The 23,887-nt window shown below is 58.4% G+C and overlaps 2 protein-coding genes and 1 long non-coding RNA gene across 7 annotated transcripts; 2 read left to right on the top strand and 1 right to left on the bottom strand.

Annotated features, from left to right (window-relative positions):
- Positions 1–1,612: 1,612 nt before the first annotated feature.
- On the bottom strand, positions 1,613–7,778 carry LOC132679776 (uncharacterized). The gene is made up of 3 exons (XR_009610319.3): positions 7,525–7,778; positions 6,752–6,928; positions 1,613–3,598 (listed from the first exon to the last, which is right to left on the bottom strand). It is a non-coding gene; the product is annotated as an uncharacterized LOC132679776 (long non-coding RNA).
- GIPC1 (GIPC PDZ domain containing family member 1) lies at positions 6,767–18,294 on the top strand. Of its 3 annotated transcripts, none has more exons than XM_060633572.3 (9): positions 7,906–8,016; positions 10,224–10,314; positions 12,290–12,377; positions 14,570–14,891; positions 15,649–15,834; positions 15,934–16,114; positions 16,860–16,972; positions 17,286–17,367; positions 17,498–18,294. In XM_060633572.3, exons 4-9 carry the CDS (start codon positions 14,604–14,606, stop codon positions 17,647–17,649), a joined length of 1,002 nt encoding a protein of 333 aa, XP_060489555.2. In that variant the 5' UTR covers positions 7,906–8,016; positions 10,224–10,314; positions 12,290–12,377; positions 14,570–14,603; the 3' UTR covers positions 17,650–18,294. The 3 variants fall into 3 exon arrangements, with proteins under 3 accessions (XP_081648009.1, XP_060489555.2, XP_060489553.2); XM_060633570.3 differs by having other exon boundaries at positions 7,918–8,016; positions 10,191–10,314; XM_081791883.1 differs by lacking the exons at positions 7,906–8,016; positions 10,224–10,314 and adding an exon at positions 6,767–6,859.
- Positions 18,295–20,553: 2,259 nt separating this feature from the next.
- On the top strand, positions 20,554–23,479 carry PTGER1 (prostaglandin E receptor 1). 3 transcript variants are annotated; one of them, XM_060633561.3, is made up of 3 exons: positions 20,554–20,666; positions 21,573–22,543; positions 23,108–23,479. In XM_060633561.3, exons 2-3 carry the CDS (start codon positions 21,593–21,595, stop codon positions 23,378–23,380), a joined length of 1,224 nt encoding a protein of 407 aa, XP_060489544.2. In that variant the 5' UTR covers positions 20,554–20,666; positions 21,573–21,592; the 3' UTR covers positions 23,381–23,479. The 3 variants fall into 3 exon arrangements, with proteins under 3 accessions (XP_060489544.2, XP_060489542.3, XP_060489540.2); XM_060633559.3 differs by having other exon boundaries at positions 21,573–22,982; XM_060633557.3 differs by having other exon boundaries at positions 21,573–23,479.
- Positions 23,480–23,887: the final 408 nt, after the last annotated feature.

Below are 23,887 nucleotides of genomic sequence, written 5' to 3'. Positions count from 1 at the left end.
CCATCGCCGGTGCTCACAGCAGTGCCTGGCCCAGAAACTGCCCTCTGAGCGTTTGTCAAATGAGTAATTGAGTGACAAACTGATTCAGACAAGAGGACTGGCCACATCTATCCTGTGACCACTGATGTTAGGGCGTGTGCAGAGGAAAGACAACCCAGCCCTGGGAAGGGTCCCCCCCGTGCCCCACTTGCCCCAGGGCCCACCTGGTAGAAATGGCTGTTCTCTTGGGCTCCAGGAAAAGCCCCTCTTTCCTGGGGTCCTTTTCCCACTTCATGATTCATGGCTTAGTCGTTAGGCACAGTTCCTAAGTGGCAGGTCAACACTAAGCCCTAGGAGACTCAGAGACCCAGCGGCGGGGGGTGAGGGGGGTGGGTTCCGGGAAGCTCACCGTCTCACAAGTGCAGACCTTACCAAGTCAGAAGTTTTAGGTTCCTGGGGCTGCCGTAACAAGGTGCCACAGACTATGTGGCTTGAAACAACGGTAATTCATTCTTCCACAGGACAGGAGGCCAAAAGTCCGAAACCAAGGTGTGAGCAAGGTTGGTTCCTTCTGGAGGCTGTGAAGAAGAATCTGTCCTGTGCCTCTCTGCCCCAGTCCCTGCCTCCCCCTCCCAGGGCCCTCCACCCCCTGCCTGTCTCTGGGTCCTCTCTTCTGTCTCTTATAAGGACGCTTGTTGGATTCAGGGGCCCGCCCTAATCCAGGCTGATCTCATCTCAAGATCCTTAACTTAATTACCTCTGCAAAGACCCTTCCTTATTCCAAATTGGGTCACATCGACAGTTTCAGAGACACGGACGTATCTTTGGGAGGCCACCATTCAGCCCACTACACTGGGCAAGGCACTGCCCATGACCGTAGGGCTTGGAGGGAAGAGGCCTGGCCCTGGGGGAACAGGCCAGGGGACAGGAGTCTGTCAGAGCTCGAGGATGGGCCATGGGAGCCGAAGCCCCCACCCCTTGAGTCTCTTAGGCACGCAAGGGGTGTGAGCTGACAAAGGCTGGGCTGAGGAGTGAGGCCCTCGGGTGCCTGGAACAGAGAGGGTAGGCCAGGGTAGGGCGGGGCCTGGCCTGGGTGAGACAGGCCGGGTGCCAGAGCCCTGCTGAGGCAGGCCTACAAGCCTGAGGCAGAAGAGAAGCCTGTTGAAAGAGTCTGAGTCAGGAGGGACAAGCTTGGTTTGCCTTTACTGGAAGTCCCGGCTGAGGCCCTGGGTGTTTTGTCTCAGTGGGGGCCCAGCTTTCCTTGGGAAGGTATCGGTGGACGTCAGTATGGCTGGGCCTGACTCCAGATGGGCTACTTCAGCAAAGGGTGTTTTGTGGGCAGATGGCCTTTTTTTTGGGGGCGGGGGTCCTTCAGCAGAGGAGGGGGCAGGACCTGACTTACGAGCTCTCAGGCGCCCTCTGGCCGCTGTTGGGGCTGTAGGTCCAGGAATGGAGACAGGACGGAGCTGGGAGAGATGCCACAAGTCAGCTGCTTGGGGGGCTGGACGAGGCAAGGGGCCAAGGCGGTGGTGGGAAATCACCAGCGATGCATTTCAAGAAGAGAGCTGCCCATTGGCCCTCCAGAAAACAGTGCTGCTTCCGGGTTTTATCATGACATCCTAGAATCCAGCAGCAAAAGGCAGGTGCTCGCGCAGAGTCTGAGAGACCTGGGGCCAGAGGACCCAGCCTGGGAAGGGCCACCTCCTTTGCTTCCCCTCCAGGCCCGTCCCACTGAGACCACTCCTGCCAGGCTGACAGGGGGACCCCAAGCACAGGCCATCAAACTCCCAAGATCACTGTGGCCAGGGCATTGTCCCTCCTTGGTCCTCCCTGTCCCCCATGGCTCAGAGCAGGCCCCACCCACCCAGAGGGGTATCTTGGGGTTGAAAACACCACACCTATGAGTCACTGTTCAACTTCGAGCTAGTGGCTGCCCCTCTCTGAGCCTCAGCCTCCTCCTCTGTAGAGTAGGGGTGATATCCAGTGGGATTATTCATGAAAAGCAGGCAGCACAGACCCTGGCACATAGTAAGAGCTTAATAAAGGTGTCTATTTCTATCATGTTTCTATCATGACATACTGAGGTCATCTCTGTGACCGCAACACCATTCAGTAATGCAGCTGGTGTTCACTGAGCATTTACTATCTGCCCAACACGACTGTAGGCACTTGACACAGAAGAGCTCATTTTATTCTAACGTAATCATAACAGCTTTAGGAGGTGGGTCCTATTATTATTCCCATTTTAGAGAGGAGGAGACTGAGGCACACAGGGCGAAGGGGCTTGCCCGGGGCCACACAGCCGGCGACCAGTAGAGGTGATGGAGAAAAAAGACTGTATCCTACCCCACAACCTGAGGTGGACGAGAGATGGAATAAAAGACACAAGCAAAGCAAAACCATAGAACGAATAGAAGAAAATACAGAAGAATGACTTTGTGACTTAAGAGAAGAGCCCCTTTAATGAAACACCATGGGTGGAAACCACAAGCGGGTAAGTCCTGTTGTATTGCAGCTGAGAATTTTCTTCCAAGAAAGGATATAATGGTGACACGAATCATCACATGGCAGAATGGGAGAATATGTTCGCAATGCCTCATACTGCACCTACCTCACAGGGCTGTTAAGAGAGTTACACGGCTCAGGAGCACCTGGGTGGCTCAGTAGGTGAAGCGTGCGACTTCGGCTCCCGTCACGATCTCACAGTTTGTGAGCTCAAGCCCCGTGTCGGGCTCCGTGCTGACAGCTCCGAGCCTGGAGCCTGCTTCGGATTCTGTGTCTCCCTATCTATGCCCCTCCCAGGCTCCTGCTGTCTCTCTCTCTCTCTCAAAAATAAATAAACATTAAAAAAAATTTTAAATAGTAAAAAACAAATAGGTGAAAGTAATATGAGTAGTACATTTTATGTAGCCCAATACATCCACATTATTATTATTATTATAACGTAGACAGAATAAAAATGAATTAATGAGATGTGATATTTTACATCTTTTCTTTGTACTAAGTTTCCGAAATCCGGTGTGTATTTTACACTTACGGCACATCGCAATTTGTATTTGCCGTATTTCAAGTGCTCATACCTACATGTGGAGAGCAGAGATTTCGTGTAGGACAGATCGGATGGGACAGGGCACAGCTAGATTCTATGAGGAGCACGTGCAAATCAACGAGTAAAAGACAGCAACCCAAGTGCAAACAGGGCAAAGAATATGAACAGGCAATTTACAAAAGAGGAGAAACTGAAGGCGATCAAGCAAATGAGGAGATGCTCAAAGTGACCTGAAATCAGAGAAATGTGAAAGATAGCAATGGTGACGTCACTTGACATCGAGTCAGAGTGGTAAAAATCAGAAGCTGGATAAAGCTAACAGCTGGCGGGGATGTGGGTACATGGGACCCTCTGCACTGACAGAAGGTGTGGCTGGGGGCAGCTAGTCCAGGACGCCACACAGCAACGGACTGTGCCCTGTGATCCAGCATCTCTGCAACCAGGTCTCTCTCCTAGGGAGATTTCCACACAGGTCTCTGAAGGGACATGTCCAAGGCTGCAGTGCTGGGAGCTGGAGGCTGCCTGATGTCCATCCCCAGGGGACAGAGTCGTAAGACGTGAGGGATGCATCTGTGGAACATCAAGTAGAAATCAGAAGAAAACAGACGCAAGAGATTGGCAATACGGATGGATACTGAAGTCCTACTGTAAGACAAGCAAACAAGCAAGCAAGCAATACAGTGCTAACTGGAAAAGGAAAGTAAGAAGCCAAATGTAATAGAATACTCACATAAAACAAGGCACATTTTCAAGGAAACATACAAACAGAAAGGTGCACATTAAGCCCACGGCAGTGTTGCACCAGAGATGGGAGGGAATTGGGGGGTATTTTTCCCTAATGTTTATTTTGAAATTTCCAAAGGTATAGAAAACTCATAAGAAGGGGCACCTGGGTGACTCAGTTGGTTAGCATCCGATGTTTGGTTTCAGCTCAGGTCACGATCTCAAGGTTCGTGAGTTCAAACCCCAAGTCAGGTTCTGCGCTGACAGTGCGGAGCCTGGTTGGGATCCTCTCTCTCTCTCTCCCTTTCTTTCTTTCTGCCCCTCCCCTGCTCCTGCTCGCTCTTTTGCTCTCTCTCAAAATAAATAAATAAACTTTAAAAAAAAAAAAAAAAGAGGGGCCCTTGGATGGCTCAGTCGGTTGAGGGACCGACTTTGGCTTGGGTCATGATCTCGCGGCTCGTGAGTTCAAGCCCTGCATCAGGCTCTGTGCTGACAGCTCAGAGCCTGGAGTCTGCTTCGGATCCTCTCTCTCTTTCTCTCTCTCTGTCCCTCCCCCACTCACTCTCTCTCTCAAAAATAAATAAACATTGCTGTGTCTGGGTGGCTCAGTCGGTTAAGCGTCCGGCTTCGGCTCAGGTCATGATCTCGCGGTCTGTGGGTTCGAGCCCCGCGTCAGGCTCTGTGCTGACAGCTCAGAGCCTAGAGCCTGTTTCAGATTCTATGTCTCCCTCTTCCTCTGACCCTCCCCTGTTCATGCTCTCTCTCTCTCTGTCTCAAAAATAAATAAATATTTAAAAATAAATAAATAAATAAATAAATAAACAAACAAACATTAAAAAAAGAAAACTTGGGGCGCCTGGGTGGCTCAGTAGGTTAAACGCCCGACTTTGCTCAGGTCATGATCTCACGGTCTGTGAGTTCGAGCCCCACGTGGGGCTCTATGCTGACAGCTCAGAGCCTGGAGCCTGCTTCAGATTCTGTGTCTCCCTCTCTCTCCGCCTCTCTCCACTTGCTCTCTCTCTCTCTCTCTCTCTCTCTGTCTGTCTCTCAAAAACAAACATTAAAAAAAAAAAAAAGAAAACTTAGGGCGCTTGGGTAGCTCAGTCGGTTAAGCGTCCGACTTCGGCTCAGGTCATGATCTCGCGGTTCATGACTTTGAGCCCTACATCGAGTTCTGTGCTGACAGCTCAGAGCCTGGATCTTGCTTCGAATTCTGTGCCTCCCTCTCTCTCTGTTCCTTCCCCACTTGCACTCTGTCTCACCATCTCTCTCAAAAATAGAGAATAAAAAAATGTATGGAAAAAAAAAGAAAACTCACAAGAACAGTAAAATAATACCCATATGCTTACTTACTCTCCTGGCTTCAGCGACAATTGTTACTATTTTGCCACATTTGCTCACGCTCTCTCTCCTCCCCTCCTCTATATTAACACTAATGTATACCATATTATGACGTTGTATATAAGATATATACACATATGGTTTTCTTCTGAGCTATTTGGCAGTCGCAACCATCACAAATTTACCACTAAAGAATTCAGTGTTTCTCCCACAAATGAGAACGTTCTCTTATCCAACCACCGTGCAATGCCCACATTCAGGAAATTTAACCTGGACATGATATTATCTAAGATCCACCCACATTCAAATATCCTCGATTATCCCCAGAATATCTTTTGTAGCTGTTTCATCCTTTTCTTTTTGAAATTTTTATCAAGGATCCAATCAAGGATTATACATTGATTTTGGCTGTCATCTCTTTGTTTCCTTCAGTCTAGAACAGTTTCCCGGCATTTCATTCATTCACTCCTTCATTCATTCGATGAATAGATTGATTTTCCCTTTCATGACATAGATCTGTTTGAAGAGTCCAGGCACTTTTGGTTTTTGTTTTTTGGTTTGGGGTTTTTTTGTTTGTTTGTTTGTCGGCAGAATGCCCCTTAATCGGGAAGTATCTGGTTGTGTCCTTATGATTAGACTCAGGTTAAACACTTTGGACAGGACCAAGTACTTTGCAGGGGTCCTTCTCAGTACATCACAGCAAGATGCATGTGAGGTCAGCCTGTCCCATCCCTGATGATGTTAATTTTGATCATTTGGTTAAAGTGGTGACTGCCAACTTTCTCCATGGTGAATTTTCTGAGGTATCGTTTTTTCCCACTGTAATTAACAAGTAATTTGTGGGCTGGTCCTTCGAGACTGTGTGAATATCTACTCCCCCACTGAGGAGCCTAGCCTGAATTAATTATTCCTCTACTGGCTGCAAAATGGGGATTTTCTCACTCAATCTTTCCTTCTGCACATTTTAGCTGGCACTCCAGACTTTTTCCTCCCCCCAAAGGGGCAGAGGTAGCACTCAGGTCTAAGCTCCTTAGCAGCTGGGCCCCCCAGCCTCTTGAGCTGTAACACTGGGTAAAGAGGTGGCCACCTCTGCGCCCTTGGACAACCCCCACACCCCTCCCTGGGCGCCTCATCAGTCAACAGGTGGATCCAGGTGGATTCTGCTCAGGACTCTGCTGTCCCCGTGGCCCCACATACTGTCCTCTTCAGGTGTGTGGGAGGCAGCTCAGATGCCAGGCACAAGCAGGGCAGTGGGTACAGTCCCACAGAGGACACTGGCCCAGCCACAGCAACCGATCACTCAGTGGGGATGGCAGAGGTCAGCAGAACAGGAAGAGAAGGACAATAGCTGTGCCTGTTGCCACGGCAGTGGCAGTGTTTGCCAGCTGGGTGGGGCCGGTCTCCCTCGAAGCCGGCAGCGGCTAAGCCCAGGCCCCACTCTCCTCTTCCACTTCTCCCCTCGGTAGGCCCTGGAGGGGCTGGGATGTGCAACAACTCACCCTGGGGACTGCAGAGACCCAGTTATTTAATGAGGCTTGAGCAGAGTCGCAGCCGTTAGGGGCCTCCAAGAACTACAATTCCCAGAACACACAGCAAGCCCCTGGCCCAGCCCCAACTGCCCCAGCGGCCCGGCTTTGAAGTAGAACAAGGAAACCTCACCTGTCCTGGGAACTCAGCGTCCTGGTCTGCATGAGGTGCATTCGTGTCTGTGTTTCTTGGACCTCCTCCTGCCTGAGAACTCTCGGTTACAAGCCAAACCTGGCGACGGTGAGATGGACACGTGTGCTGTCACCCTGCTCTGTGCCAGTCTCAGGACCCGGGCGTGGGTGGGGAGCACTGAGATGGAGGAGACAGCCTCATGAAAGAGCAATGGCTTGGGCTGGTTGGGTACCCCGTATAGTCTAGCACCTATTACGTGCTCAGTAAATATCCGCTGGCCTAACCAACAAGCAGACAGTCTATCTCTCCCTTGTCTTCCCTTCCATTACACCATTTCCCCCAGTTTTGCCAGCTCCTAGGATACGGCACTGCCCTGAAATGTGCTGTATCTCTCTGTCTGGCCTCCAGGCCTTTTGCACGCGCTGTTACGTCTACCAGAAGCACACTCAGCTTCCCCGTTGGTGTGTCTGTAGAGATAGGCCAGAGCCTGGCACGGAGCAGCAGCACATTAAATATTTGACGAGTGAATGAATGAATGAATGAATGCCCTTGTCCATTGTCCATCCCAGGAAGCAGGGACACTCGGGACCCTCCCTATTCATCTCGATCCTCCGCCCGCTCGCCGGCCTGGAATGAATGCCTCCCTTTTATCCGCTCCGAGGATGGCCGGGCCGGGTCGGGGGCAGACCGGGAGGAGGAGGGGATCGGGGGCTGCCCTGGGCCCCCTCCCGGGTCTCCTAAAGGGTCAGCTTTTCCGGACGTGGGGAGTTTACCTCTTGGCGAAACTCAGCCTCGGCCACCTGATGACCAGCCCCCAATCCCTGCCGCCCCTTACCACCCAAGACACCCCAGACCGACACTCAGCCACCAGCACGTGGTCCAGGGGCCCCAGCTTCCCATTGGCTGCTCGTCTCCTTCCTTCCCCGCGATTGGCAGGGGCCCAGCCTCAGGTCCCCCCTCCGCGCCCTACGGTGGTACAGCCTGTCGTGGCTTAGGCGGGGTGGGAAGGTCCACTGAGCCGCGGCGCGGGGGGGGTGGGTCGGAAAGAGCCGGGCGAGGCGGAGGGATCCCTTTGGAATGTTTCCGTCGAAACCACCCGGGCGGGGCGGCACGGCGCGGATTGGCCAGGAGCGTCGGACGGCCGCTTCTGATTGGCGGGGCGCGGGCGCCGGCCCCGCCCCCCTGGCCGCGGCTGCGGGAGAGGCCCGGCCCGGAGTTTGCGGAGGGCCGAGCGGGGCGCGCGCAGGGTGGCGGCGGCGGCGCAGGTGAGTGCCCCCCGCGGACGGGGCGCGGCGCGGCCGCACTGGGGACCCCAGCGCGGGCCTGCGGGGCCGCAGACGCGCGGGGATCCGGCGGATCGAGCGGGGCGGGGCCGGCCCCAGGGACATGGCTGGAAGTCTAGGTTGGGCGCCAGGATGCCCGAGGCCCCTTCCCAGAGGGGCGCCTGTCTTTCCGCTGGGGGCAGGGTCAGACGCTTCCCGCCGCTCAAACGGGGCCGACAGGCCACCCTGCCCCCTGCGCTCCTCTGGACAGTCCCCCTCCCGGCAGGGAGAGGCGCGGGGTCGGTGTTTCTGAGCCCTGCCTGGGCATCTCCCTGGAGGTGGCCTCGTCCCCATCCTCCAGGGCCTAGAGGAACCTGGGGAGGACCGAGGTCCCGACAATAATAATGAAAAAAATCACCCCGGCTGGCACTTGCTGAACGCTTCCATGTCAGGCATTTAGCATGCGTATCAGTGGGTCTAAACACCTCATGGAAGGCACGCTTACTTCTTTTAGAAGTGAAGCAACAGACCCAGGAGGTAGAGTGACTTGCCCAGGGTGACACAGCTAGTGACTTGCCCAGGGTGACACAGCTAGCTAGTAAGTGGCAGATCTGGAACTCGAACCCGTGCTGCAGATTCCAGATCTGGAGTCTCAGCCACTAGACCACATGGCTCCGTGGCCTGTCTGCTTGCTGCTATCCCCAGCCCCCAACCATACACATCTGGCCACACCTGCCGGTTTTTGCTTTCCCCCTAAGAGGTCACCAGACATCAGCCCTACTTTGCCTCCCCTGAGCTGGAAAGGCAAGGTCTGAATACCAAGGTCCAAAGAAGAGAGTGACGTCTGTGGGGGACATAGGGGGCCTGCACGTTGGGGTCCTTTGCCCCCTGGGCCCCTCTGGGAAGCCTGGGCTGAGGCCCTGGGCAGTACTCGTTCTCCCGGAAACACCCGGGAGCCGGTTTTTCAAGACTGAATCAGAGGCCTCCCCCTCCCTCCTCCTCTCCGAAGCAATATCCTACTGGAAAGGGGAGGCTGGGTGTGGTGTCCCCCCCTCCCCCAGTTTATGTCAGCCCCCAGGAACCCCCTTCCCTGCTTCCTGCTGCCCCCACTGCACTTCTGCGTGGTTGTGGCGTTGCTAAGTTTCAGGCCCTTCCCAGGGAAGAGAGGGTGGGAATGCTGGGATTCCAGCCAATGTGCTTGGCGCCCAAGCTGACGCTCTTTTCCTCCATCCCTATGTTCAGGTTTGAGGGGAGACTGGGAACGTGGGGAGGGGGTGGCCGTTAGCAACTCCACGGCAGGCATGTTCCGAGGATAGGAGGGCTCAGAGTAGGCGGGATGAGGGCATAAGGCACATCCATTCATTCTACACTTACTGAGCACCTACCATGTGCCAGGCACTGTTGTTGGGACAGAGAACACAATAGTGAACAAGACAAAACTCCCAGCTCTGTGGGAGCTGCCATTCTCGTGGACACAACCAAGTTAACAAGGAAATAAAGATCCCTGCAGACGGGAGAAGTGCTCCGTGCTATGAATAAAAGTGCTATGAATAAAATATGAGGGGGTGGCTTGGTAGAATCTGTTGGGCAAGGTGGGGGTGGGGGTGGGGCTCTTGGAGGAGGGGACTTCAGAGACAGGGTCTGAATGACAAAAAGTAGGCAGCCATGGGAAGATCGGACAGGGGGCACGGCCAGGGCAAAGGCTCTGAGGCTAGACCAAGCTTGGAATAGTGTGGCTGGGGCACCAGATAAGGCCACAGTGGCAGTTCCGCAGGGGTCTGTGGCTCATATTAAGGAGCTCAGAGCTTTTCCCCTGTGAGGTGGGAACCTGTTGTAAAATTGGAAGCCGGGTAGTGACGCGATCTGGTTTACATTTTAAAATAGAGACACGAAGTTAAATAGCAGCCTAAGACTGGAAGACAAGAGTTCTGCCAGGGCAACGTGTAATTAAGTTCATGGGCCTGAGCTGTCTGGACCACAGGGGCGGTTCCTACAGGCTGGGGCAAGCCAGGGAGGCTGCCTGGAGGAGGTGGCTTAGCATAGGCCTCGGCAGGCGGGCAGAGAGGACTGGGATGTTCCCGGGCAGGGCAGGGGAGGAGGCAATAATCATAATGACAATCATAGTAACAGTTCCCTTAAATTGAATGTCAGGCAAAATGCTTGTTAATGCTAATCAGGTTGTATTCGTGATCTCTTTGGACTCCCATAAGCACCTTGAGAAACAGGAATTCTGCCCATTTTTTCGGATGAGAAAACTGAGGCCCCATCACATGAAGTGACTTGCCCACGGCCACACAGCTGGTAAGTGGCAGGGGTGGGATCTGAACCCAGGCCATCCTGCCTCTTGTAGCCTGGAAGGCAACTTCATTAATCACTCACTTTCTTCACCACCACTATTCCCTCCTCACAGGTGAGGCCATGGAAACTAGCCTGAACCAGGGCAGCAAACGTAGGCAGAGTGAGGAGGCTGGGAACTGGTGATCTGGATGTGGGGGCCCTGGGAAAAGGGGGAAGTTTGAATCTTAGCAACTGACTGAAAGATGATGGGACAGATGGAACCAGTAGGAAAAATCACCCTTTATGGAACCCTTATTGTGCGCCCACATGCGTGATTTCCTTGGAGCTCAGAGAAGTTAAGACACTTGCCCAGGGTCACACAGCTAGTAAGTGGAAAAGCCAGGTTCCAGACTCATGTTCTCGGCCTCCTGCTAAAATGTATGAGGAGCAGCAGAAGGAGAACCAGGGGAGGGGATGATGAGGATTCGTGGTGGTTTTGTTTGTTTAAGCATCATTGAGTGTGATGAAATACCTTCATACCCCGAGGCAAAAGTTTTGGTTCATTCAGAATTTTCTTTTTTGTCAAATGTTCTGTGAGCGCCTTCTGCGATGGGTGCTGGAGATAGAGAGGTGGATAACCGATGAAAGGCTGGTCTCTTGGGCGCCTGGGTGGCTCGGTCAGTTAAGCGTCCCACTTCGGCTCAGGGCGTGATCTCACGGTTCATGAGTTCGAGCCCCGCGTCGGGCTCTGCGCTGACAGCTCAGAGCCTGGAGCCTGCTTCGGATTCCGTGTCTCCCTCTCTCTCTGCCCTTGCCCCGCTTGCGCTCTGTCACTCTCTGTCTCTCAAAAATAAATAAAAACATTAAAAAAAACATTAAAGAAAAAAAAAAGACCAGTCACTTGAAATGTCTAAAGAGTGCCCGCAAATCAAGTAGAAAAAAGGCATTACAATAAAAAACAAACTGAATGCAATTTTTTTTAAATGTATCAGTTTTATTATTATTTTTTTTAACGTTTATTTACTTTTGAGACAGAGACAGAGCATGAATGGGGGAGGGGCAGAAAGAGAGGGAGACACAGAATCCGAAGCAGGCTCCAGGCTCCGAGCTGTCAGCACAGAGCCCGAAGCGGGGCTCGAACTCACAGACGGCAAGATCATGACCTGAGCCAAAGTCGGCTGCTTAACCGACTGAGCCACCCAGGTGCCCCCTGAATGCAATTTTTAAAAGCGGGCAAAGACTTAAACAGGCAGTTTGCAACAGGACAAATCCAACCAGTTCATGAACGTGTTAACAGTTGTTCGGCATCACTGATGACGAAGGGAGTAAAAACGAAACTGCGATGAGAGGTGAGGGAGACACGCTCCGTGTCTGTGTGGCCGGATGGAGCACCTACCCTGCACCCAGCACCATGCTGGGAAGTGAGGGCTGAGATCACAGAGGTGGGGCTTGCGTGTTTGCTGGGGAGATAGTACCCCGTCGAGGGCAGGGACTACAGAGCCAGGCACGGGGACTGGTGGGCTAATGACTATTAGGATCATTCCTTCATCCATCCCTGCATTCATTCGACAAATGCGTACTGAGCACCTACTACACCCCCGGGCACTGTTTTCTGTGCTAAGAATATAGGGATGAGCAAGGCAGACAGAATGCCTTGCCCTTTCCCAAAACAGTGAACGAGAACAGTGGATGAAATCTACATCCCACCTGAAAGAGGTGTGACAGTGTCTGTGTGGATGCCACAGGGCGCAGTCAAGTGCAAAACCTGGGACACTCGATTGTACCTGGTGTGTTAGAGGGGCAGGGACCGGGCCCGTGTGCCTGGGAGGACCGAGCAAGGGGGAGAGCGGGAGAAGGTGGGGGCAGGGAGGCGATGGGGGCAGGTCTTTTGGGGCGTGTGGGTAGAGGGGAGGACGGTGACTTTTACTCTGAATGAGGTGGGAGCCCGGGGAGGGGTCGAAGCAGAGGACAGAGGTGAGACGGGACTTGTGTTTTACAGGATCATTCTGGCTGCCGTGCTGACCGGAGACCGTGGAGGGTGAGGGCAGAAGCCGGGAGACTCGGAGGAGGCAACCGCACTAGTGTAGGTGAGAGATGATGGGGCTGGACCAGGTGCCCCTAGAGGAGGTGGTGGAGAGCAGACGAATGAATGCGGGAGCAAATGAACGGATGCGTGAGTGTGAGTGCAGCGCACTGGGCTTGGCGGAATCCAGGAGGGCTCCCTGGAAGAGGAGAGTTGAAGGGAGGGAGCAGGAAGTCCCCTTTACACAGAAGAATATCGTTTGGCATGATGTGATCCTCAGCACAGCCTGGCCAGGTGAGTGTCCCCGTCTGCAGAACAGGCATCCGAGGCCCAGGGAGAGCGAGTGGCCTAGGGAACCACTTTGCACGTGGGGGGCAGACAGACCCGAGAGTGCTGCCGGCTTCTGTGGCTTAGGGTGGCTTCTGTGGCTTAGGGCGCGTGGCTTGAAAATGAAACCTGACCTCCTTCCCATTCTGGGAAGCCGGCACGGTCGACCCCTCCTACGCCCAGGACTTCTTTAACCCCCCCTCTCCACGCATCGCTCTCTCTGTTCCAGTTACACTGGCCCCTTGCTGCTCTGTGAGCAGAGTCCGCGAGTCTGCTCAGAGCCCTCCCGCGGCTGCCCCCTCACTCAGAGCGAAAGCCTAAGTCCTGCCTGGGCCCCTCAAGGCCCTGCCCGCTCTGCCCTATCCCTCCCTGCCCTCACCTCCTCCTGCTGTCCCCCTCACCACTCTGTTCCAACCGTGCAGGCCCACTTGCTGTCCCTCAAACACATGCCAAGCGTGTCCCCATCTCAGGGCCTTTGCACTGGCGGTTCCCTCTGCCTGGAGCTGTCTTGCCTCACATCGTTGTATGAAGGCTTCTTCCTGTCATTCGAGTCTCAAGTTCAGCTTCACCTGCTCAGAGAGGCCCTCCTTGATTTTGTCGGTAGAAGCACTTGTCTTGTTTTACTGTCTTCATAGCACCCTTGGAAATTATACTAGGCTTTTACACATTGGCTTGCTCACTGCGCATTTCCTCTGGACTGTATGCTTCGGAAAAGCATGAACAGAACCCCAGCTGGCGTATATGGCACCCAGGAGAGAGTTAGAAAGAGGCAGGCCTTCCTCCCAGCAAACACATCAGCTTGGCATGTAGCTCGACGAGCCAGAGCAGAGGCTGAGTTTCAGTCCCACTCGCCACCTTGGTCTGGTGCTTTTGCACAGTGAACAACCTGTGGAACTGCATACAGTGCCCCTAGTCAGGGACCTTGCTCATCTTACTGAAGGCAGTATCTAAAATGGTGCATGACATATAGTAAGTATGCGAAAGATACTTATTTGAAAGGAGGGTGGGAGAGAGAAACTGAGAGAATAGCAGTAGGAGAAAGAAATAAAGTGTATCAGGACAAGTTTTGCTACAGTAACCGACAACCTCCAAAATGTTAGTGGCTGAATTCCACAAAGGTTTATTTTTTTAGTCCTGCTACATCTCCATTGCAGCTCAGTAGGGGGTTCCATTCGTCGTAGTCCGTTGTCACTCGGGGCCAGGCTGATGGCGCTGCCACCTGGACAAATGTGTCAGGTCACCCTGCCTGGGAGACGCAGACCCCCGGAGGCTCTTGATCTAGTACTGAAATGCTTCGGCCCAGAAATGCCATGTGTCCCCTCCTCTCACAGCTCATTGGCCAGAACTAGTCATACGCCTGCCCAGTCACAGGGAGGTCAGTAAATGTCACCTGGCTGTGTGCTTTGAAGGGAGAGTCGGAAACTTTTTGTGCACAGCACTAGTGGCTGCAACCAGTAGAAAAAGGAGGGGACACTGGAGGCACCTGGGCGGCTCAGTCAGTGAAGCATCTGCCTCTTGATTTCAGCTCAGGTCTTGATCTCAGGGTCGTGGGCTCAAGCCCCGTGTTGGGCTCCGCACTGGGCGTGAAACCTACTTTAAAAAAATAGTAATGAATAAACACCTAGAAGAATGAAGAGAAACGTAACCGCTCTGAGCCTCCACCTTCTTGTTAAGTGGGCGTATCCGTAGCAAAATATTGTCCCCATGTCACGACGTCGTGTGAGGATTAAGTAAGGTCACAGAGCACTTTGCACGGGGTCGTAGTAGGTGTTATAGCTGCTGCGGTTACTTCTGTACCAGTACATAAACGCTGGGAGTGGGTTTTGAACCGAGGCCAGTCTGTTCATCGGGTCAGCAGTGTGCTCCTAGTGGGGGAGAGCCGACCCGAGGCCACCGCCCAGGCCCTGAGCCCGCTTTCCCGCCCTGCAGGTCTCCTGAGTGTGCCCCCTGCTTCTCACCGCTCATGCCGCTGGGACTGGGGCGGCGGAAAAAGGCGCCGCCTCTGGTGGAGAATGAGGAGGCCGAGCCAGGCCGTGGGGGGCTGGGCGTGGGGGAGCCGGGGCCCCTGGGTGGGGGTGGGGCGGGGGGGCCCCAAATGGGGTTGCCCCCGCCTCCCCCGGCCCTGCGGCCCCGCCTCGTGTTCCACACCCAGCTGGCCCACGGCAGTCCCACTGGCCGCATCGAGGGTTTCACCAACGTCAAGGAGCTGTATGGCAAGATAGCCGAGGCCTTCCGGCTGCCGGCTGCCGAGGTACCCACCGGGGAGCCGGGCACCAGGGTCCCTGACGGCGGGCTGAGGCCTGGGCATGCATCCTGTCCATGAGCCGCGGCTCAGTTGCTGAAGGTGCATACGCCGACACCAGCTCCCTACTGGAGGAACTGGTGGGGTCACACTGGGTGCTGAGTTCCCATCAGTCATTAGGGCGCCTGCACCCCAGCAAACTGTGGGGAACTGGAGAGTAGGGCTGGGTGCTGAGTTCCCATTAAGCATTGGGAGGCCTGTGCCCCAGTGGACTGCGGAGATGGATGGCCAGGGCTGGATGCTACCTTCCCATGATGCATCGGGAGGCTTGTGCCCCAGTTGATTATGGGGTCTGGCGGTCAGATGTGAGGTTCGTTTCTGTGGGATGCATTGGGAGGCCTGACCCCAAGGACTTGGGGGGCTGAAGGCAGGGGGACAAGAAGGGCCGCAGTGGGACTGAGCAGGAAGTAGATGCAGGGGTCTCAGTAGGGGTGGCGGGTATTCTGTGCCCCTTCATTCATTCCACAAGCCCTTTACTGAGCACCCACTGTGTGCCAGGCTCTGTGCCCTGGAACCAGCAGAGAGTTTTTGCTAGGACAGAAATCCCGGCTCTAGAAGAGCTGCATCCCAGTGGAGGCCAGTCTGGGGGTGGTCAGGCCCCGGGGTGGGGACCCCCAGCCCTTTCCCAGCTCCCTTTATCCCCCCGGGTTGTGGTTAGCAAAGGGCGAGGGATGAAGGTGAGGGTTGAGTGTCTCCCCCCATGCAGGTGATGTTCTGTACCCTCAACACCCACAAAGTGGACATGGACAAACTCTTGGGGGGCCAGATCGGGCTGGAGGACTTCATCTTCGCCCACATCAAGGGGCAGCGCAAGGAGGTAGAGGTGTTCAAGTCCGAGGAGGCGCTGGGACTCACCATTACCGACAACGGGGCCGGCTATGCCTTCATCAAGGTGCCTGGGGTGGATGGGGACACCCGGGTCCTAAGGGTAAAGATTGGCCGTAGGACCCAAGGGCCGAGCCAAGGGGACTCACGGCTCCTTTCCCCACAGCGCATTAAGGAGGGAAGCGTGATCGACCACATCCAGCTCATCAGCGTGGGGGACATGATTGAGGCCATCAACGGGCAGAGCCTGCTGGGCTGCCGCCACTACGAGGTGGCCCGTCTGCTCAAGGAGTTACCCCGAGGCCGCACCTTCACGCTGAAGCTCACAGAGCCCCGCAAAGCTTTTGGTGAGGGGGCTGCCCCCTAGAACCCCTGTCGTCGCCCTATTCTCTTGGGTTCAGGCTACAGTGGCAGGGAGCCACCAGCAGGTGGTGCCCAAACCCAGCCAGCTGCGCGGAATGGAGGGGTAGCCCCGCCCTGCCCTGGGGAGGGGTGCTGGCTCCCTGCCCAGCCCCGGAGGGCCAGAGCAAGGAGGAAGTTGCCCCGCACCCAGCTTCCCGGAACCATTAGCCCAGCCAAGCGCCCCCAACCCTGGCGAGCCCCCCCAGCCTGGAGAGGCCAGGGTTGGCTGCCCTGTGCCAGTACCCCCTCTTTTCCGTCTGGCTTCACTAACTCTCTGGAATGGGCCTGAGGCCCCCGAGGTTGGGGGTGGGGGACTCTCAAAAGCTTCCCCCGGCAGACAGGGCTGGTCCTTGGCCCAGCAGCTATATCTCCTTGGCCTTGGGGAGAGCAGCTCACGACCCAGGCCCCACCCCCTTCCTGTCCCTCTTGCCCTGGGAACAGGGCCCCCTTCTGTCTCCCCTCCAGCCTTTTCCATTCTCAGCCCCTGGCTGTCCTTCCCCAGTCCATGCCAAGCCTGAGTCGGGAGTCCTGCCCTCCTGGGGTCACCTCAGGCCCCATCTCCCCAGAGCCTGCAGAAGCTTCCAGAAGGTAGAAGAGGGTAACTGAGGCCAGGATGCCTGGGGTCCCGCCCAGGGCATGCTGGAATTGGGCTTCCCCGACCCTCACTCACCCCTCGCCTGCCTCCCACAGACATGATCAGCGTACGCTCAGGGGGTGGCCGCCCTGGCTCTGGCCCCCAGCTGGGCACTGGCCGAGGGACCCTCCGGCTCAGATCCCGCGGCCCCGCCACAGTAGAGGATGTGGTGAGTGCTGTAGCCCAGCCCGCTCCCTCCTTCCCCGCGCACCCATAGGTGGCCGCATCCTTTGTTAGCTGAGGACCTCGGAGCACTAGATGCTACCTCTGCCACATCCCAGCTCTGGGACCTCTGCTGGGCAAGTGGGCCTCAGTTTCCTTGTGTGTAAAATGGGACGATAACACCCAGGGTTGTGGTGAGGATGAGCTGTGGCTTAATACACGGGAAGTGGTGAAAAGATCGTGCGGCACTCAGTAAGTACGATGGCAAACGTACTCACATCACTGTGGTGTCGCTGTCCCTCCTTCTACCCACCCCCCAGCCCTCAGCCTTTGAGGAGAAGGCCATTGAGAAGGTAGATGACCTTCTGGAGAGTTACATGGGCATCCGGGACACGGAGTTGGGTGAGTGGGGACACCTGGATCTGGGGATGGGTGTGAGTTTGGGGGAGGGGCTTCTAGGTCCTGCGGGGCTGGGTGTCTCCTGAGTACCTCTGCCATCTGTGCTTCCGTTCCGCCCCCTACCCTTGTCCAGCGGCCACCATGGTGGAGCTCGGAAAGGACAAGAGGAACCCGGATGAGCTGGCGGAGGCCCTGGACGAACGGCTTGGTGACTTTGCCTTCCCTGATGAGTTTGTCTTTGACGTCTGGGGTGCCATTGGGGATGCCAAGGTCGGCCGCTTCTAGGCCTCCCTCCAAACCTCTCAGTGACCTGGCTCCGCTTGGTGGGAGCCCCCCGTGGGAGGGACACCGTGGCCTGGACCCCAGCATCCGGCTTGGACCTGGCTCGGCAGCCCGAGGATGATGCAGAGTGGAGGTGGGGCCAGGCCCCTGCCCTACTCCAATCGGTACCACCCCTCCCCAGCTCCCGCCCTGGGTGGGGTCCCCGGTCCCCCCTTGCCCTGTTCCCCACCTACCTCAGCCGGGCCGGGCGCGGGGAGGGACCAGCCAGATTGGGCGTCCACCCCCGCCCCCAACACTTTCCGCATCAGCTGCCAAACTGGTCCCTCTGTCTCCCTGGGGCCTGTTTTGGGGGTCGTGACCTCCCTAGTTTCCTGCTGCAGGGAATGCAGAAGGGGGGCATCCCCCCTCAACAAATGCAATAACGCCCTCCCCCTCCGTGCCCCCCCACCAGAGGAACCCCCTCGCTGTGGAGTCTGTTACCTCTGCATTTGAAATACTAGTCTGCTGTGAACCCCCCAACCTCCCTCCCTCCCCTGCCCCCTGTGTCTCCCTCAGCCCAGCCCCGGACAGAAGGGGCAGGAGGGAGGATGGCGGTGGGCTTTTGTATCTGAATTTGCTGTCTTGAACATAAAGAATCTATCTGCCGTTGGACCTGTGTGGCGGCTTCAGGGTGGGAGAAGGGGGTGAGCCAGGGCTGGGAAAGAATGTAGCAGCTGAAATCCATCCCCTTCAGGCTCCAAATTGAATTAGGAGCCTGCCTGGGCCACCCTCCCCCCGCCCCCCACCCCCGTTCTGCCTGACGAGGTTTCTGGCCGTGGGCCACCAGGCTTCCTGTCAAAGGCCGGAGCTTCTCGGCCTACTGGGGTTCAAGTCTTGCTCCCTCTTGAACGAAGCTCCCGCCACCTCAAGCCTGAGGCGAACCGTGGGCGCAAGACTGTGGGCTACAGCCCGGCCCGGGGCCGTGGGGAGCACCAGGGCCCGGAGGGGTGTGGAAGCCTGGCTTGGGAAAAGAAAGATGGCGGGCCCAAGGTGGAGGCCTGCCAGGGCAAATGCTGTGGGCAGGAGCCCTGCCCCCCAAGACCGAGGGGAGCAGTCATGACGGAGCCCCCACTCCTGCCCGCTCTGGACGTGTGGGGTCCGCTGGCGTCCACGGCGCGCACTGGACATAAACCCCGCGTGCTTGTTTTGACAACCCGCTTCATCCTCAAGGATTTGAGTGGGGATCAAGGAAGGGGGGTGGGACCCCGGCCAGACCTGGAGGGAAGGGCAGGAATTGAAGCAAGGGGGGCCAGGCCAGAGGTCCCGGCAGGAATGTGTGAGCTCAGCCCGCTCCCCTCTTCCATCCCTATTTCCAACAAGAGGGTGAGGGGCCTGCCCAGGAAAGGGCAGCTGGGAGGACCGGCTGGGCCTGGGGTGTGCGCGCGGCCCGCAGTTGTGTTCTTGGGGTGGGACGGAGACAGCTGATGTTGGGCTCCCAGCACCCACGGATGCCCCCTGTGTCCCTGCTGGTAAACAGCTCGGGTCGCGCCTCCGTGTTTCGAGAGTACGACTGTGTCTCTCGGGGAGTTGGCCGTCTGCGGCTCTGCTGAGGGAAGAACGTGACTGTCTCCATGTTCCCGGGTGTCTGGGTGTAACTGGCGGCACCTCTGTGTGGAGGGCGGCCGAGGAGGCGCGTCTCGACGTGGCCGAGGCCGCGAGCGAGGGTGTCCCTGCGCTTTTCTGTTTGCGGGGTAGGTGTTGACCAGCCAGATCCCAGGATGTCCAGGAGGTGCAACCCATTGTGTCTTGGGTGCGTGCAGTGTACCTGTGGGCCTGTCTCGGACTGTGAGGGGGTGTCTCCGGGTGATACAGACCGTGGCTGTCTCAGTGCTGAGACTGGGTCCCGCAGCGCTAAGGGGCCTGCGTTTCAGCGCGTTGGGAGAAGTCTGAGCCAGTGACTGTCGGGGCATCTCTGGGGGTGACACCGTCTCAGTGAGTTCACGGGTAGGACGACAGGTGACCCCAAGGCTTTGAGGAACGTGGCTGCTGCTGTGCTGGGGACAGAGTTGACAGTATCTGATCTCAGGGTGTTAAGGGATATGATTGTGTTGTTTTAGGATGGGAGACTGTGTGTGTGTCCCCTGCTTGTCAGGGCGGGAGGGGAGGTCGCCGTCATGTGTCCACAGGTGGCTTGGGACTTCTGAGTCCCAGGAGATGGTCCCCTGGTCACCAGGCGTCTTGGTTCCCCAGCCCGCCTTCAGCCTCCCCCACTCCCCCTCCCGTGACTGGCCGCTGGCCCTGGCTTGGGCTTTAAGCCCCTGTGTAAATAGTGGGCGGGTCTCCAGGCCAGGCTGGGCCTGACCCAAGCTGGTCTGCCCGAGGCATTGCCCGCCACCGCCACCCCCACCCCCACCCCCACCCCCGCCCCCGCCCCAGCATCCATGAAGGCTTTGGCAGGACAGGAGGGTGTTGCTGCCTCCCAGCAGGGCTAGCCCCCACAACCTGGCCGTCTCCACGGAGGCAGTGGCACCCCCTGCAGCCGCCCCAGCCCGCCCTGGGCGATGCTCACATTTTCCAGTGTTTAGATTTTATCCACTTTATTAATGAGGCAGGCAAAAGGCCTGCGCCTGGGGGCGGAGGGGTGGGGAGGGTGGAGAGGGCTATTCCCGCCCTGCCAGGGGGAGGGAGTCATGGGGGACCAGGCCAGCTCCCCGGGAGCCCCCTTCCTGGTGGGGCAGCTGGGGTTCTGAGTGGCCGCTGCCCGTTGCCAGGAGCAGAGAGAGAGGTCACTGTCACCCCAGGCTTCCTGCGGGCACGAGATGGGATGGCTGAGCTGGGGAGATGGGGTGGTCGGAGAGGCCCCTGGAGGCCGGAGCGGGCAGCGGGAGGAGGCCAGGAGCTGAGGAGCCGCCCTAGGAGGGAGGGAGAGGGAGCGGCCTGCCTTCCTGCCTGCTTGCCGGAGAGCTCTGGTGCGCAGAGCTCTGGGGCGGCGGGTGCAGCCGGCAGCAGGCTATGGGGGCCTGGAGCCCCAAGCTGAGTGGGTAAGAAAAGGGGGGCAAGAGTGTCCCTGGTGGGGGAGGGGGGCTTGGAAGGATGGGGCCGTGGCTACCTCAGTCTCTCTGTCCCATGTTCTTGACTCTCAGCCCCATCGGTCTGTCCCTGTCCGTCTTACCATCTGTTCATCCGCCCTTCCCACCTGGCCAGCAGGCCGTTCTGCCCTCTCAGCCCTCACCACCAGGGCATCCAGGGATGGGTGGTGCTGGGTCCGCCTTGAGGCCTTTGGGGCAGGGACGTGGAGCTGGCAGGAACGGCACCGTGGGGCATCCGGGCGGCTGTGGTCGGGGGTAGGGCCAGGGTGACCCAGTAACAGGTCTCTGAGGTTGCAGTGTGGGGGACAGGGACTGTAGGGACAGAGACGTGGCCTTGGGGAAAAGGACAACGCGGTGGGGAGAGATGTGCGCCTGGCGGCAGAGGTGGGGCTGTGAGCATCAAACGTGGGACTGGACCAAAGGTGACCTGGTGATCGTCAGGAAAGGGCAGTGAGGGCAGGTGGGGCCCTGGGGTCAGAAATGGGTCAGTGGGCATCGGACGGAGCCAGAGGCCAGGAATTGGCCGTGGTGTAAAAACGGGAGGTGGGTGCCAGCGGTGGATCTGTGAGGCCCAGAGGTGGGGACCCGGACCCGGAGGAAGGCTGGAGCTGGAGGAACCGGGGTGGACAGAGCAGGCGGGGAGCGAGAGACGGGCTGATGGGGCAGAGGAGGAGAAAGGGTCAGGAATGGGGCAGTCGTGGTCACCTGGAGTTGCCACGGGCAGCGAGTCGACGGGACAATGCCAGTGGCCTCAAATGGGTCCCGACGATCTGAGGCGGAGCCACCCGCCGGGCTCAGCTTGACGACGGCCGTTGCGCTCCCGGCCGGCCTCACCGTGCCCTCCTCTCCTCTCCCCAGCCCCACCCCCGGCACCTGACATGAGTCTCTGCGGGCCCCTCAACCTGAGCCTGGCAGGCGAGGCGACCGTGTGTGCGGAGCCCGGGGCCCCCAACGCGTCGGCCGGGCCGCCGGCCGGACGGGCGGGCGCCTCGCCGGCGCTGCCCATCTTCTCCATGACGCTGGGCGCCGTGTCCAACGTGCTGGCGCTGGCGCTGCTGGCGCAGGCCGCGGGCCGCCTGCGGCGCCGCCGCTCGGCTGCCACCTTCCTGCTGTTCGTCGCCAGCCTTCTGGCCACCGACCTGGCGGGCCACGTCATCCCCGGAGCCCTGGTGCTGCGCCTGTACGCGGCGGGCCGCTCGCCGGCCGGCGGCGCCTGCCACTTCCTGGGCGGCTGCATGGTGTTCTTCGGCCTGTGCCCGCTGCTGCTGGGCTGCGGCATGGCCGTGGAGCGCTGCGTGGGCGTCACGCGGCCGCTCCTGCACGCGGCGCGCGTCTCGGCGGCCCGCGCGCGCCTGGCGCTGGCCGCGCTGGCCGCCGTGGCTTTGGCGGTGGCGCTGCTGCCGCTGGCGCGAGTGGGCCGCTACGAGCTGCAGTACCCGGGCACGTGGTGCTTCATCGGCCTGGGCCCGGCGGGCGGCTGGCGCCAGGCGCTGCTCCCCGGCCTCTTCGCCGGCCTCGGTCTGGCCGCTCTGCTCGCGGCGCTCGTGTGCAACACGCTCAGCGGCCTGGCCTTGCTGCGCGCCCGCTGGCGCCGCCGCTCTCGACGGCGTCCTCCGGCGAGTGGCCCCGACAGCCGCCGTCGCTGGGGGGCGCGCGCGCCCCGCTCGGCCTCCGCCTCGTCCGCCTCGTCCGCCTCGTCCGTAGCTTCGGCCGCCGGCGGCTCCCCGGGCCGCGGCTCGGCGCGCAGAGCCCGCGCTCACGATGTGGAGATGGTGGGCCAGCTCGTGGGCATCATGGCGGTGTCGTGCATCTGCTGGAGCCCGCTGCTGGTGAGGGGCGCACACGCCCCTCCGGCCGGGCTCCTTCCTGTCCCCTCCCCCCCATCCCTCCCACCCTTTTCCCTCCTAGGATCCCTGGGTTCTCTCTGCGTTCTCCAACCGCGGTCCCACCCCCTCGAGGCTCCACCTGTCACGCAGCCCGCCCTTTGGTCCCTCCCTCGCATCTCCCACCCCTCCACCCAGTCCCCTTGTCTTTCTCCTGCCTGGGGTCTTTGCAGTTCACCCTACCCACTCGAGCCTCCTCCCCAGCCCCCTTCCGTCACCACGCCGCCCCGTTTCTCTCCCCCTTCGGTCCCCTGTCTTTCGGGATACCTGGGACTTCTCTCCTTTTTTTTGCTCGAGCCGCCACTCGCTGAAGGCCTTTGCTTCCGCCACACCTTCTCCCTCCTTCCGGAGCTCCTTCCCACCGGGACTCCCATTTACCCTCCCGGTGAGCCTCTGCTCCTCTTCACAGCCCCCTTACTTTCCAGCCACGCTTCATCCATCCCAGCCCCACCCTGGGCCAGCCCCCTTCTCTCACACCTGCCCCACTGCTCACACCGGCTTCTCCCGCAGGTGTTAGTGGTGCTGGCTGTCGGGGGCTGGGGCTCCGGCTCCGGCTCCCTGCAGCGGCCACTGTTTTTGGCTGTGCGCCTCGCTTCGTGGAACCAGATCCTGGACCCCTGGGTGTACATCCTGCTGCGCCAGGCCGTGCTGCGCCAACTGCTTCGCCTCCTGCCCCCGAGGGCCGGCGCCAAGGGCAGCCCTGCGGGGCTGGGCCTAACCAAGAGCGCCTGGGAGGCCAGCTCGCTGCGCAGCTCCAGGCACAGTAGCCTCAGCCACCTCTAGGCGCGCAAACAGCCCCAGCGGCTGAGTCAGACCATCCCGGCCGGGCCCAGGTGGGTCCGCAGCGCTGAGCCCTCGGGGGAATAAAGCCATGTTGCGGACGTGCGCAGGGCATGTGTCCGGTCGGGGCTGCAGCGCCCCTGTGACCGCGCGGGGGTGACAGAGGCGCCGCATGAACCTTCGGGGTGTGCAGTTCTGGGACTTGCCAGGCAGAGGCGCAGACAGGCCAGACGCGGAGTCTGGCCAGACACGCCAGATGCCGGAGCATGCGCAGAAAGCCACGGCCGCAGCCCGAGGGCCCGGGCTCCCGTCTGGAGCAGAGCGGCTGGCGAATCCAGCCGATCCAGAGCCGCCAGGGGCGCTTTTTGCTCCTGCCACCGCCTGGACTGACCCCAGCAACAATTCTCTCATTGTGACCCTGAGCTCCCCCAACACATCCTCAAGGCCCTACCCCCAATCCACGCCCCATCAGGGCCTCCAAACTCCAAAGTCCCTAAACACAGCTCCGAG

The sequence above is a fragment of the Panthera onca genome, chromosome A2 (assembly GCF_046562875.1).
Source record: "Panthera onca isolate mPanOnc1 chromosome A2, mPanOnc1 haplotype 2, whole genome shotgun sequence".
Classification (NCBI taxonomy): domain Eukaryota; kingdom Metazoa; phylum Chordata; class Mammalia; order Carnivora; family Felidae; genus Panthera; species Panthera onca.
The sequence above is the reverse complement of the archived record's forward strand: the minus strand, read 5'-3'. Positions and strand labels throughout refer to the sequence as shown.